The sequence below is a fragment of the Malania oleifera genome, chromosome 1 (assembly GCF_029873635.1).
Source record: "Malania oleifera isolate guangnan ecotype guangnan chromosome 1, ASM2987363v1, whole genome shotgun sequence".
NCBI lineage: Eukaryota > Viridiplantae > Streptophyta > Magnoliopsida > Santalales > Ximeniaceae > Malania > Malania oleifera.
The window spans coordinates 4,921,417-4,933,248 of NC_080417.1; the positions used below are offsets into that span (position 1 = coordinate 4,921,417).

The 11,832-nt window shown below is 33.3% G+C and overlaps 1 protein-coding gene across 2 annotated transcripts; it reads left to right on the forward strand.

Moving 5' to 3' along the window:
* Positions 1-2,721: 2,721 nt before the first annotated feature.
* LOC131150577 (phosphoenolpyruvate carboxykinase (ATP) 1-like) lies at positions 2,722-11,515 on the forward strand. 2 transcript variants are annotated; one of them, XM_058101402.1, is made up of 13 exons: positions 2,722-3,053; positions 3,288-3,613; positions 5,676-5,857; positions 6,026-6,179; positions 7,445-7,529; positions 8,974-9,074; positions 9,375-9,673; positions 9,864-10,037; positions 10,148-10,213; positions 10,384-10,562; positions 10,651-10,820; positions 10,916-11,084; positions 11,172-11,515. In XM_058101402.1, exons 2-13 carry the CDS (start codon positions 3,318-3,320, stop codon positions 11,313-11,315), a joined length of 2,019 nt encoding a protein of 672 aa, XP_057957385.1. In that variant the 5' UTR covers positions 2,722-3,053; positions 3,288-3,317; the 3' UTR covers positions 11,316-11,515. The 2 variants fall into 2 exon arrangements, with proteins under 2 accessions (XP_057957385.1, XP_057957378.1); XM_058101395.1 differs by having other exon boundaries at positions 2,923-3,053; positions 3,302-3,613.
* The last annotated feature ends 317 nt before the right edge of the window (positions 11,516-11,832 follow it).

Sequence of the window (11,832 nt, forward strand, 5' to 3'; positions counted from 1 at the left end):
TGTATATTTATAATATATGATTATCACATGAAATTATATTCAAAATAGTATTAATAATTAAATTTAAAATTTTACTTTATTTGATGTTAACTTTAATTTTTAGATGGTTCTTTTTAGTTATTCCATAATTTAATTATATTTTACTAATAATTAATAAGTTATAGTGCAAAATAAAATAATATAAGATTAATTTTTAATTAGAAGTTTAATTAATAATCATGTTCACTATAAATTTTAATTAATATTTAAATATTTTTATTAATTAAAAATAATATACTCTAATTTTTTTAATTTACAATAATCCTGTTCTTAATTTATGTTTATAACATATAATTATCATATTAATTTATGATAAAAAATATTATTAATTAAATTATAATTTTTAATTCTTAATATTAATTTAAATTAATAGGTGGTTCCTCCTTTTCCATTCAAGAGTGAATTATGTTTTGAACAATGTCATTTATAAGTAGCCAAAAAGTTATCTTTAATTGTTTCTTAGAATTTATTTTAAAAAATTCTCAAAAAATGGTTTTGAGAAAACACTTTTTACAATAAGTGTTTGCTGTAATACAACACAAATGCTATTTTATTTTAAAAGTATTTATTTTTAGTGAATAGCTCCCAAATGAAGGTTGAGTGAAGTTATTATTTCACCCAACTGTTGATCTTACTAGATAAATAATTTTTTTTTTTTTTAGCTTTACATGTTTACTAATCAAGTCTTACTTAGCTTCACTTTCATGTCTCCCACCAACTTTAACTTTACTTTCACCCAATTTTTTTTCTTTTCACCCAAATATTAAGTTTAGGCATCTTATTATTTTTTAAAATAAAAAAATATTAAATAGGACCCTAAAAAGATTATAGCTTAGTTAGAACTAGGATGAAAATTTTTTAAATAATCTAAAACAAACTCTTTAAATGTATGAATAATGAATAATAGTTAAAATCGTATATGTATTTTTTCTTTTTTTTGGATTACGCACTGGATTTCCACGTGTCCATTTTACGGTCCACGTGTCTAATCCTGCGCCCCTTGAAGCTGACCCCATAACTTCAAAGGGAGGTAAATATGTTAGAATGCAATAAAAATACAATGAAAAATGTATTGAAGTGTAATATATACTAAGTGCGAATAATGTAAATCATTTTGCTGATAAAAATATTCTTATTTTTTTAAAGTAAGGTTGAAAATTTCTAAATTTTTATACTATGAAGTGATTCAACTAAAATTAGATAGAATTACATTTACAATATCAAAAAATTCTTGTTTAAAAAATGAAAGGAAAAATTTTCACCTCGTGAGAAATAAATAATTAACAATATTGTGGCATGTAATGGTTTCTATCTGTTAAATGTTTATTACAAAAATTTAACAAAGTAACAAATATGATACTGAGGTTATGAGAAAAATATGCTCATATTTTAAAAATAAGATATCAATTCTAAAGGAAAGTAAATGTAAAGCCCCCAAAAAATCACTTGGCTAGAAAAACAAACTCAAAATAAATAAATATACTTAAAATATTAAAAAATATATTACTATGTTTTTGAAAAAAACATTTCTAAAAAACAAACTTGAAGAAAAATAGATAGATTTATATTCAAAAAAATTTAAATATTATAAATAAAAATATTTTATTAATTAAAACAAAATAAATATAGTGGTATTATAAGTAATGAATAAAACAAAATAAAATAGTTAAATTCTTCTCGCGTCGTCTAATATATTGATAACAATATAACTTCTAAAATATTGAACATAAAAATATAGATCTAGAATAACTCCCAAATAATTTATTTAAATTTTTGAAAAAAAAAAAGCTCATTAAATGATCACAAGTGAACAAAAACAAATTATTTTAAATATTTTAAGTAGTAAATCTCAATTTATAAATTAATAATTTTATTAATATTTTCATAAAAAAGGTCATATTTTCATGAAAATGATAAAAATATTAGTTTTATTTTTTATTTTTTATGTGATAAATGAAATAATTGAGTGTTGGTACTGAACACCATTATTTTGAAAAATATATAATTAATATAATGTGATACTAAAATTTGTAAATCCAAATGTGAAGTATACTCCAACGCGCGGTAAGAACTTCCCAAAATTAAAGACTCCGGCTAGTTTAAGACACGCGCACGCGAAACAGACGGTGGTCCCAACATGATTGAAAGTTCATATAAGATTTTCGCATCGTCGTACTCTAACATAGACGCCTTGTGGTGATCTCTAGCCAACCCTCCTGGCCAGCAATCTAGAAGGGAAGATCGACGGTCGTAAATAAATCTCGACTCAAAATCGTTGTTTCTACAATCTTCTCCTTGTGGCGACACGACGCCGAGATGCGTTTCCAAGTTCCGATATAATATTATTCGCTACATGCCGGCACACCATATTACTCCCTGCTTTCAACATCACAGGAAACAAAAAAAAGGTGATTAATTAAAGTCAAACGTCGACACCCCATATTTCCAAGACAATTTGACGGTAATTCCGGAACTGAGTTTGCGATTTCAATCTGATTAAATCCGCAGATAAATCCGGTTAGATAGCTGTCCCCGGTTATGTACGTGTCAAGCTCTCCGTATGGGTTTTCGAGTGTATTCGTATATGTACGCAGGGAGCAGTTCAGTAGAGTTTGATGCCAGTAAAAACTATACACATGTAGACTCTGGCTATCGTTTAATTTGTTTCAATGGATGAAACGATGGGATGGCGCGAGACCACATGTGAGTGGTGGTCTCGGAGGCACCTGATTCCGGACTCCGTTCCGGTTACGATTGGTTTTGGAATTTTTCGCTTTCAGCTTGACTTGACCACAGGGGGTGGGATTTAACCATGGTTAGCTCGGTCCGGGTTAGACCCTGGCTCCCGCGGCCTTTATAAGGGAACCTCTTGAGCCTTTCGTTTCCGCATCAACTTCTCGTTTGCGCTTAAACAGAGACTGCACTTTAATGGTCGAGTCCTTCATTTTCCATTTCGTTTCTTTCTAGAGCTTAGCTCTTACCTTTTCATTGTCCTATCGAGTTCTTATTTTCTGGTACAGACTCTCTCTCTCTCTCTCTCTCTCTCTCTCCGATTTTGATTTTGATTTGAGTTCGCCGTTTTGCTTCATTTTCCAATTTCTAGGATAATCTAATGTCATGTTGTTCCCCGATCCGAATATTGTGAGAAAATTTCTATATATGCGTCCGAACAAGGATTGTATTGGACAATTTATTAATTAACTGTGAAAATTTTGAAATCGATGAATTCTGTGACTTTTTTTTTAAAGTTTTTTTGCTGCAGAGATCGGTGATCGGAAATGGCGGAGAACGGGAACGGTAACGGAGTGAACGGAGAGATGAGGTTTGGGAACGGAGGGAGCGCCGGACGGAACGGGCTGGCGAAGATACAGACGCACAAGAAACAGAACGAGATCTGTCACGACGACAGTGCTCCGCCGGTGAAGGCTCAGACCATCGACGAGCTTCACTCGCTACAGAAGAAGAAGTCTGCCCCTACTACTCCTATCAGAGGAGGTCTGGGTCAGGTGCAGGGCACCGCTTTTGCAACAGTTTCTGAAGAAGAGCGCCAAAAGCAACAGCTGCAGTCCATCAGGTATATATACGTATCCGTACTATTATTAACTTTTTTTTAGCTATAAAATAATAACGCTATTTAAAAAAGGAAAAATATCGGAAACGGCATGGTTGGCAAGAAGAAAATCGGGACTAATCGCCGTGGATCCCAACTGTGATTGTTTTGTGCTTTGTGAATTGTGACCGAAAATAAAAATATTTTGTTATTATTATTTAACACGCATCTTAAAATCAATTAAATAAATTATAAAATAACTTGAAAGCTTAAATTTAGACCTACTGTAATTTTCAAGAAATAAAAGTAAATATTTATTAAATTTTGTTGCATGAATTTGAATTATGATAATTGTAATTTTATATTTTACTTTTAAAAAAAGACTCGGTCAAGTTTTAAAATTTTCACAATTTTTTATCGATTTTTCAAATTTGACAAAAAAAACATACATTTTTCAAAATATTTAAAAGACTTTTTTTTTTTTTTTAAGAAGGGCGACCTTCATTTATTTATTGATTGATAAGAGGAATACCGTAATTTTTTAAAAAATTTAAAAATTAAAAAACAACTTTATGCTTGAATAAATTTATTATTTTATTTTTTGAATTCGTCTGGATCAAACATTTTACATGAATTTTTTTTCCCTTTTTTTTCATAATAGATGTTAAAATAATTACTAGATATGTTTGTTAAATTACCCTACATACCTTCTTGTAATTACCTTTTTAGCATTTTTTATGCTTGAATAAGCTTATTATTTTATAAAAATATTTTGCTAAATTTTTATTAAAAATAATAAAATATTATTAATATAATTATAATAAAGATAAAAGACAGTGGCTTACTTCACATTTGACCAGAAAAAATTAAATATCAGACTTGGCGAGGTTTAGTTTTTAGGATATGTATATTCTTAAAGATTTTATCTTTTATCAAATATAAAGAAAACTCATTTTTTCGATAATTTTAAAAAAAAATTGCAAAATTTTTAAAATTTAAGAGAAGATATTTAAAAATTTTGTAGTGTCTTTTATCGCAATAATAATAATTACTATTAATAACTGTGAACAATATTACAAGTTATTTTGTACTTATGTACCAGAGAGATGAAATGGTAAATTAATAAAAAAAATATTAATCATGAAATGATTAATTGGAAAATCAGTTAAAAAAATTTAGTGTTCTTATTGAACTAATTTTAACTTATATGAAAGTTTATAATTGTCAGAAATTAGGGTTTCAAAAATTTTCGCAAGACAAGTTGTGAAGTTGAATTCCTATACATCTTTAAACTTAGAGGACTTCAATATTTCAAAGATTAACATAAAAAGTTGTGAGTCTGACGATGCACCAAGAATCCGATACAGATATCTAGTCTCAGTAAAAGAAAAGTAGGGTGATCAGACGGTGAGCAGGATCTGTGATATTTGATGGGCCCACAGTATGCAGTCGAAGTTGGTAGTGCTGCTCAAAAGTGCATTGTCTACGGATGTGGGGTCTGGATTCAGTGATTTGTGATTTGTCTTGGTCCCAATTCATACCATCTGAAGAAAAAGTGGCACATTTTTCTAAGATAAACCAATTTTGTAAGCTGCCCTGAAGCATATGGCCGCTCCCTTTGGGACATCGTAGTATTTATTCTTTTATTCTAAACACTTCTGCCCGAAGCTATCAATCCAAGTCCAGTATCTTGAAATATTTGTCCTTGAAATAAATAAATAAATGGTTTCGCATCTCATGACCTAACTTTTTGAGATTGAGAAATTTTAAAACCACCCAACACTTATCAAAGCTCATGATTTAACATTTTTTTGGTATGTAGTGCTGCTGTTTGGAGTCCTGTGTGGGTGAGAGACTTTTGGGTTGCCTCACATCAATTGTGAGAGGAATTGGTGTTATTAAGTTTGAGGAATTCCCAGATAACTTTTAAAATTGGGAAGTAAGTTTATTAGGTTACAATTGAATTCTTAAGTAAGAAGTATATATTTTTTTTATTTTTTATTAAAAATTTGTCCTACTATATTTAGGAAGTAAGAAAATTTTAAACTAGTCATATTTATGGGTGTACGTGGGGGTGGGTATGCAGTGCGTCTTTGGCGTCACTGACGAGGGAAACAGGGCCCAAGGTGGTGAAAGGAGACCCGACCAGAAAGTCGGAAACCCCAAGGGGGACGCACGTTACGCACCATCATCATTGGACGCCATCGTTCAGCACCAGCGACAGCGCTTTGAAGTTCACCCATGTCCTCTACAATCTCTCCCCTGCTGGTATATATTTTTACCATTTACGATATTAATATATTCTCTTCTCTTTTCTTCGCTTCATGTGTCTGCATAATTTGCCCCTTTACCTCAGCTAATAATTAGCTAGTTAGCTTTTATAATAATTTTTAATAATGTTAAAATTTCTTCTGTAATTGTATATATGGGATGCAGAGTTGTGCGAGCAGGCCATAAAGCACGAGCACGGGTCGTTCATTACATCGAATGGGGCGTTGGCGACGCTGTCCGGAGCCAAAACGGGTCGATCTCCCAGGGATAAACGCGTCGTCAGGGATGACAACACCGAAGACGAGCTCTGGTGGGGAAAGTACGTGCCCCTAACCCCCCCCCCCCCCCTTTCGCCTCCCTCGCTCCCTCCCTCAATAAAATTAAAATTAAAATTAAAAACCAAAATTTTAAAATTTCTACAGACGTTAATTCATATTTAGAAAAAAAGATGCAGCTAGCCCTCCTGTGAGATCTTAAACATTCGACAGATTGTTTTGAATCAATTTATTATGGATATTCATAACTAGAGTCTAGAAAGAGCATTCAATTGGTACCATTAATTTGGTTAGTTAACAAAATTAATGATTATTGTGTATATATATATATATATATATATATTTGCGCGCGCCCGCGTGCGTTACATATATAGATCATGAATATCAGGGTCCCCCCGAACCGAACATTTAGATATTGAAAATTTTAGAAATCCATACCAGGTCGACTAAAATTATAAAATTAATCTAACCAATTAATCAAATGTTAAGAGTGTTCAACCCTACATAAAAGTCTCGACTCATCTTCTTTAATAAAATATGTATCATGGAAAGTCTGTATCTTTTTTTTAATTATGCACATGCCAAACTTTGAGAGATTGTTTTTTTTTTTTTTTTTTCTCATCAAATACTAAGAGAGGCTTTCTCGAAATTTCTAAATTTCAAGATATACTCCTATCTTTTAGCTAAATTTTAGAGAAAGCTTGCGAAATTTTTAACAATGTTACAGTTTTTTTTTTCTCAAGTAATTACAAAAAAATATACCATTTTAAAATTTATATATATATATTTTTAATTATTAAAAAAAAAAAAACACTCTAGAAGACTACTAAACTTGTCAACTTTTTAATGACATATATCAAAGAATTATTTCACCTCATTGTTAGTGAGACCTTAAAAATAATTTTTACGGCTATCTCGAAAATTCTAAATTTCAAGATATACTCCTATCTTTTAACTAAATTATAGAGAAAGCTTGTGAAATTTTTAACAATGTTACAGTTTTTTTTTGTTTTTGTTTTTTTTTTTTCTCAAATAATTACAAAAAATATACCATTTAAAAATTTATATTTTTGTTTTTTTTAATTATTAAAAAAAAAAAAAAAAACTCTAGAAGACTACTAAACATGTCAAATTTTTAATGATGTATGTCAAAGAATTATTTCACCTCATTGTTAGTGAGACCTTGAAAATAATTTTATCATTTTTCTAGCAGTGGCGTCGTTGGTTTTGCCATTTATTTTGTTTTTCTCTTCGTACAGAAAAATTACCGACCGGTTGAGCGTTGTAATTATTATTATTATGTTGACAGGGGCTCACCCAATATTGAAATGGACGAGCACACTTTCTTGGTGAATAGAGAAAGAGCAGTTGACTACTTGAATTCTTTGGACAAGGTACGTCATCCCTCTCTACTCTATACATACGCGGTAGCTGTGTATGTGAATGGATATCTTATTTTTGTTCATTTTCAGCTTAAGTTATTTTCTATGCCTTTACTTATATTTTGATGTTAGTCCTTCAAAAAATGTGTTTTTTCCTTGAAAAATCTGAAGATAAAGAAGACATTCTTGTTTGATGTGAATAGAAGCGCTTTGTGATAATGATGAACCAAAATCTCGTATCCCAATTGCAGTAGTCCTGAGGATGTGATGTGTTTGATGGTATCTGTGTCTTTTTCCCCAAATTAGCCTCCTCATTACTTCCGTTATTTATTTGTCTGCATCTGCGTGTTTTTTGGGTTTTATGTTGCGTCTTAGATGTATGGAGTGATTTCATCTTACCACGCTCATTAATCAGATTATCTAAAATATTAACATATGATTCATTTAATGCTTGAAAGAAAATAGTGATATATTAACCAAGAAAAAATATCTAGGCAGTGAGATTCAAACTTTTTGCCGCTGGAAGTTATCATATATATCATGTACCTTGGTATCTTTTTAATTTTGACTTTGATCTGTTATAGCTCAAGTGAGTGCATTTAGCTCAGAGATTGTTCTATGTCAACAAGGGTTGAGGCCTTGTGTCTTTAATGTCAAAATTATGGAATGTTTGGGGTCATGATTCTCAGTATATGGTAAACTAGTTAAAAGAAATAAAATAAACTTATGAGTGGCTCTTTGGTATTATGCACAATTTTTCTACAAAACATCTCTTACCATATCTTTCTTTCAATCCATTGGAGGGGCCTTGGCTACACAACAGGAAGTGTTTTTCTGTCCTCTCTCAATGTTTAAATCCAACACTTTCAAAATGAAAATACGAAGGTTTAACTGTATTCAGCAACAAGCTTGCAATATTAGGAAAAAAAAAAACAAATCCCATGTCTGATAATCATGAAATGGTAAGTTAAACTTGTCCCCCTGGGCTATCCTGCCCCGTGTAGCTTAGCTTGATTCCTAGGCCTACTTTCTCATGACAATCATAGGGTGATTTTACTGCCACATCACAGGTTATAGCAACTTTCTTGAGAAGCTTTATGCCACAAACCCACAAAAGGATGCATTGGCCTTGACCAATTAATGGGGTGCCCTTGTTCTTAATCCCCAAGTTGGTTTTTTTGTCTAATAATGGACCTAATGCAATCTCTCTCTCTCTCTCTCTCTCTCTCAGGGCTATTTGACCAATTAATGGGGTGCCCTTGCACATAATCCCCAAGTTGGTCTATTTTCTAAAAATGGAACAACTGGAAGTAAGATTAGTCATCTAATTTTTTTTTTTTAGCTGGGCAATATTGGAGAAGTTGACTTTCATACATGTAGTTTTAGAATCTGAAATTTGTAGTAATACATGATACGTAATTAGTTGATTATAATGTATGTATATGCATATTTTCAGGTGTTTGTGAATGATCAGTTTCTGAACTGGGACCCACTAAACCGAGTTAAAGTCCGAATTGTCTCTGCCAGAGCTTATCATTCCTTGTTCATGCACAACATGTAAGTAAAAGCCAAAAATTTTTAAAAATTCAACATTATCAGCAGTGTTGTTCCTGTGTTCTCACTTTTCCAGGTTTTAAGCCCAGCCAGATAAGTCTCCTTATCGTTGCCATAGAGTTTATTAATTATCCTGTGTTGTTGAATACTATCCATCCCTATTTAGTTAATTATCCTGTGTTGTTGAATACTATCCATCCCTATTTAGTTATAGTGTGGAGGATCTAGCTAAGCCAACATTGATGAAATTATGAATGGTGTGTGTTAGCTTAGTGTACAATTCCATAACCGGGTGGGTGGCAGGTGTATCCGACCCACTCCTGAAGAGCTGGAGGATTTTGGTACTCCGGACTTCACTATATACAATGCTGGTCAGTTCCCGTGTAATCGTTACACCCACCACATGACATCCTCCACTAGCATAGATCTTAATCTTGCTAGGAGGGAAATGGTCATCCTCGGCACCCAGTACGCCGGGGAAATGAAGAAAGGTCTGTTCAGTGTAATGCATTATCTCATGCCCAAGCGTCAAATCCTCTCCTTACATTCCGGCTGCAATATGGGCAAAGGTGGAGATGTCGCCCTCTTCTTTGGATTGTCAGGTAGAGTATCAACGGATCAGCAATGTTGCGATGCAGCAATCCATCTCTGCCATCTGATATGTGCCTTACACACCTCTTTCTCTCCCCTGTTGAGCCTTGTTATATGTGTTTGGAATGTAATTGGCTCTTTTTCTGTTGATCCATTTTCATCCATTTTTGTTGTTAGTAATGAGTTATATTTTTATTTTAGGTACTGGCAAGACAACTCTGTCTACAGATCATAATAGGTATTTAATTGGAGATGACGAACACTGTTGGAGCGAAAATGGAGTGTCAAATATAGAAGGTGGTTGCTATGCTAAGTGCATTGATCTCTCTAGGGAGAAGGAGCCTGATATCTGGAATGCCATCAAGTTTGGGACAGGTAATATCCAAAGGTCTCCCTCTAATTTACTGTGCTGGAATTTAGAGGCGCAACTTGTCAAATCTACATTTCCTATTGGAATGCCATTAATACACTTCGATTGTTTGCAGTGTTGGAAAATGTGGTGTTTGATGAGCATACACGAGAGGTGGATTATTCAGACAAATCAGTTACGGGTAAGTATTCATAATGTTGCAATATAATAATCTTGGGGCCTATAACACATTTTAATGAAATTTTCATGCCTTTAACATATTTAGCATTCTCGCACTCTTAATTACTATTTAGTTAATTATAAAAATTTCATCCCTGTTTCTCATCTTGTGAGGGGTTTTCCTTGTGACAGAGAACACTCGTGCAGCCTACCCCATTGAGTACATCCCTAATGCAAAGATACCATGTGTTGGACCACATCCAAAGAACGTCATACTTCTGGCCTGCGATGCTTTTGGTGTGCTCCCACCTGTGAGCAAGTTGAACCTAGCACAAACAATGTATCATTTCATTAGTGGCTACACTGCTTTGGTATAATACTTCCCATCTAAATATGATTTGAGTGTAACTGCCTAAGAGAGTGGCAAATTATTGATGACCAAGACAATGATATGTGCAGGTGGCTGGCACAGAAGATGGTGTGAAGGAGCCACAGGCGACATTCTCAGCCTGTTTTGGAGCAGCATTTATAATGTTGCATCCTACCAAGTACGCTGCGATGCTTGCTGCAAAGATGCAGAAGCATGGTGCCACCGGATGGCTTGTCAACACTGGCTGGTCAGGTGGAAGGTAAGAATTGGTATAATCGTAGTCCTACCAAAATTTGCCCATTTATAGTTAGAATTCTGAATTGATCAGCATCTTATCTTTCTGGGGTGGTGCAGTTATGGCTCTGGGAGTCGTATTAAGCTACAATACACTCGAAAAATCATTGACGCCATACATTCGGGCAGCCTCCTAGAGGCAAACTACAAAAAGACTGAAGTGTTTGGGCTGGAGATCCCGACTGCTGTTGACGGTGTGCCTTCTGAAATTCTAGACTCCATGAACACTGTAAGTTGTCCCAACATATATTGAGCTTCACTGTTGCTTGTCTTCTGCTGTATATCCTAAATTTACTTTTGCGATTGTGGGTTGCAGTGGTCTGATAAGAAGGCTTACAAGGAAACGCTGTTGAAGCTGGCTGGCCTGTTCAAGAAGAACTTCGAGGGCTTCATGAACTATAAGATTGGCAAGGACAAGAAGCTGACAGAGGAGATCCTTGCAGCTGGTCCTATCTTCTGATTCCCAGGAGTCGGTAAAAGAAAAGTGGAACTATCCGGGGGAGTGGGGACTAGAAAAAAGAAAAAGAAAAAGAAGAAAATATTGAAATAGGAATAAAAAGTTCAAGTTAATTGGGTTTGGGAGGTGTTGTAATTATTGTCTTCTGTTTAGTCATGTAAACTGGGCGCAGTTATCATATTTTGAGGGCATATCTTTTTCTATATCATGGTCTTTTTTGTCTGCTTTGCAATGAGCTTTATCATGTGTCCTTGTGTAAGATCCCATGGACATGATTATGCACAAGATTTATTTTTCAATAGTTAGAAAATCGGTTGAATCTTCCCTCAATTTGCTTCCTTTACTCCCATCACTGAAGGCCTACATTTTGCATTTCAAATTCAGATTTAAGGTTGATTTATAGAATGTGGCCTAAATATTTTATCGTATTCATGGCTTTAAAAAAAAATCATCATAGGCTTGTGTTATTTTATGTAGGGCTAAATTTGTTTATCCTTGCTTGGGGTCTTCAGAATTGAAG

Bases quoted from the DNA above. Each gene is read 5' to 3' on its own strand.
- LOC131150577 (XM_058101402.1), top strand. From the start codon at position 3,318: ATGGCGGAGAACGGGAACGGTAACGGAGTGAACGGAGAGATGAGGTTT. The intron at 7,530-8,973 runs GTACGTCATCCC...GCATATTTTCAG, and splicing joins ACTTGAATTCTTTGGACAAG to GTGTTTGTGAATGATCAGTT. The intron at 10,214-10,383 runs GTAAGTATTCAT...TCCTTGTGACAG, and splicing joins TTCAGACAAATCAGTTACGG to AGAACACTCGTGCAGCCTAC.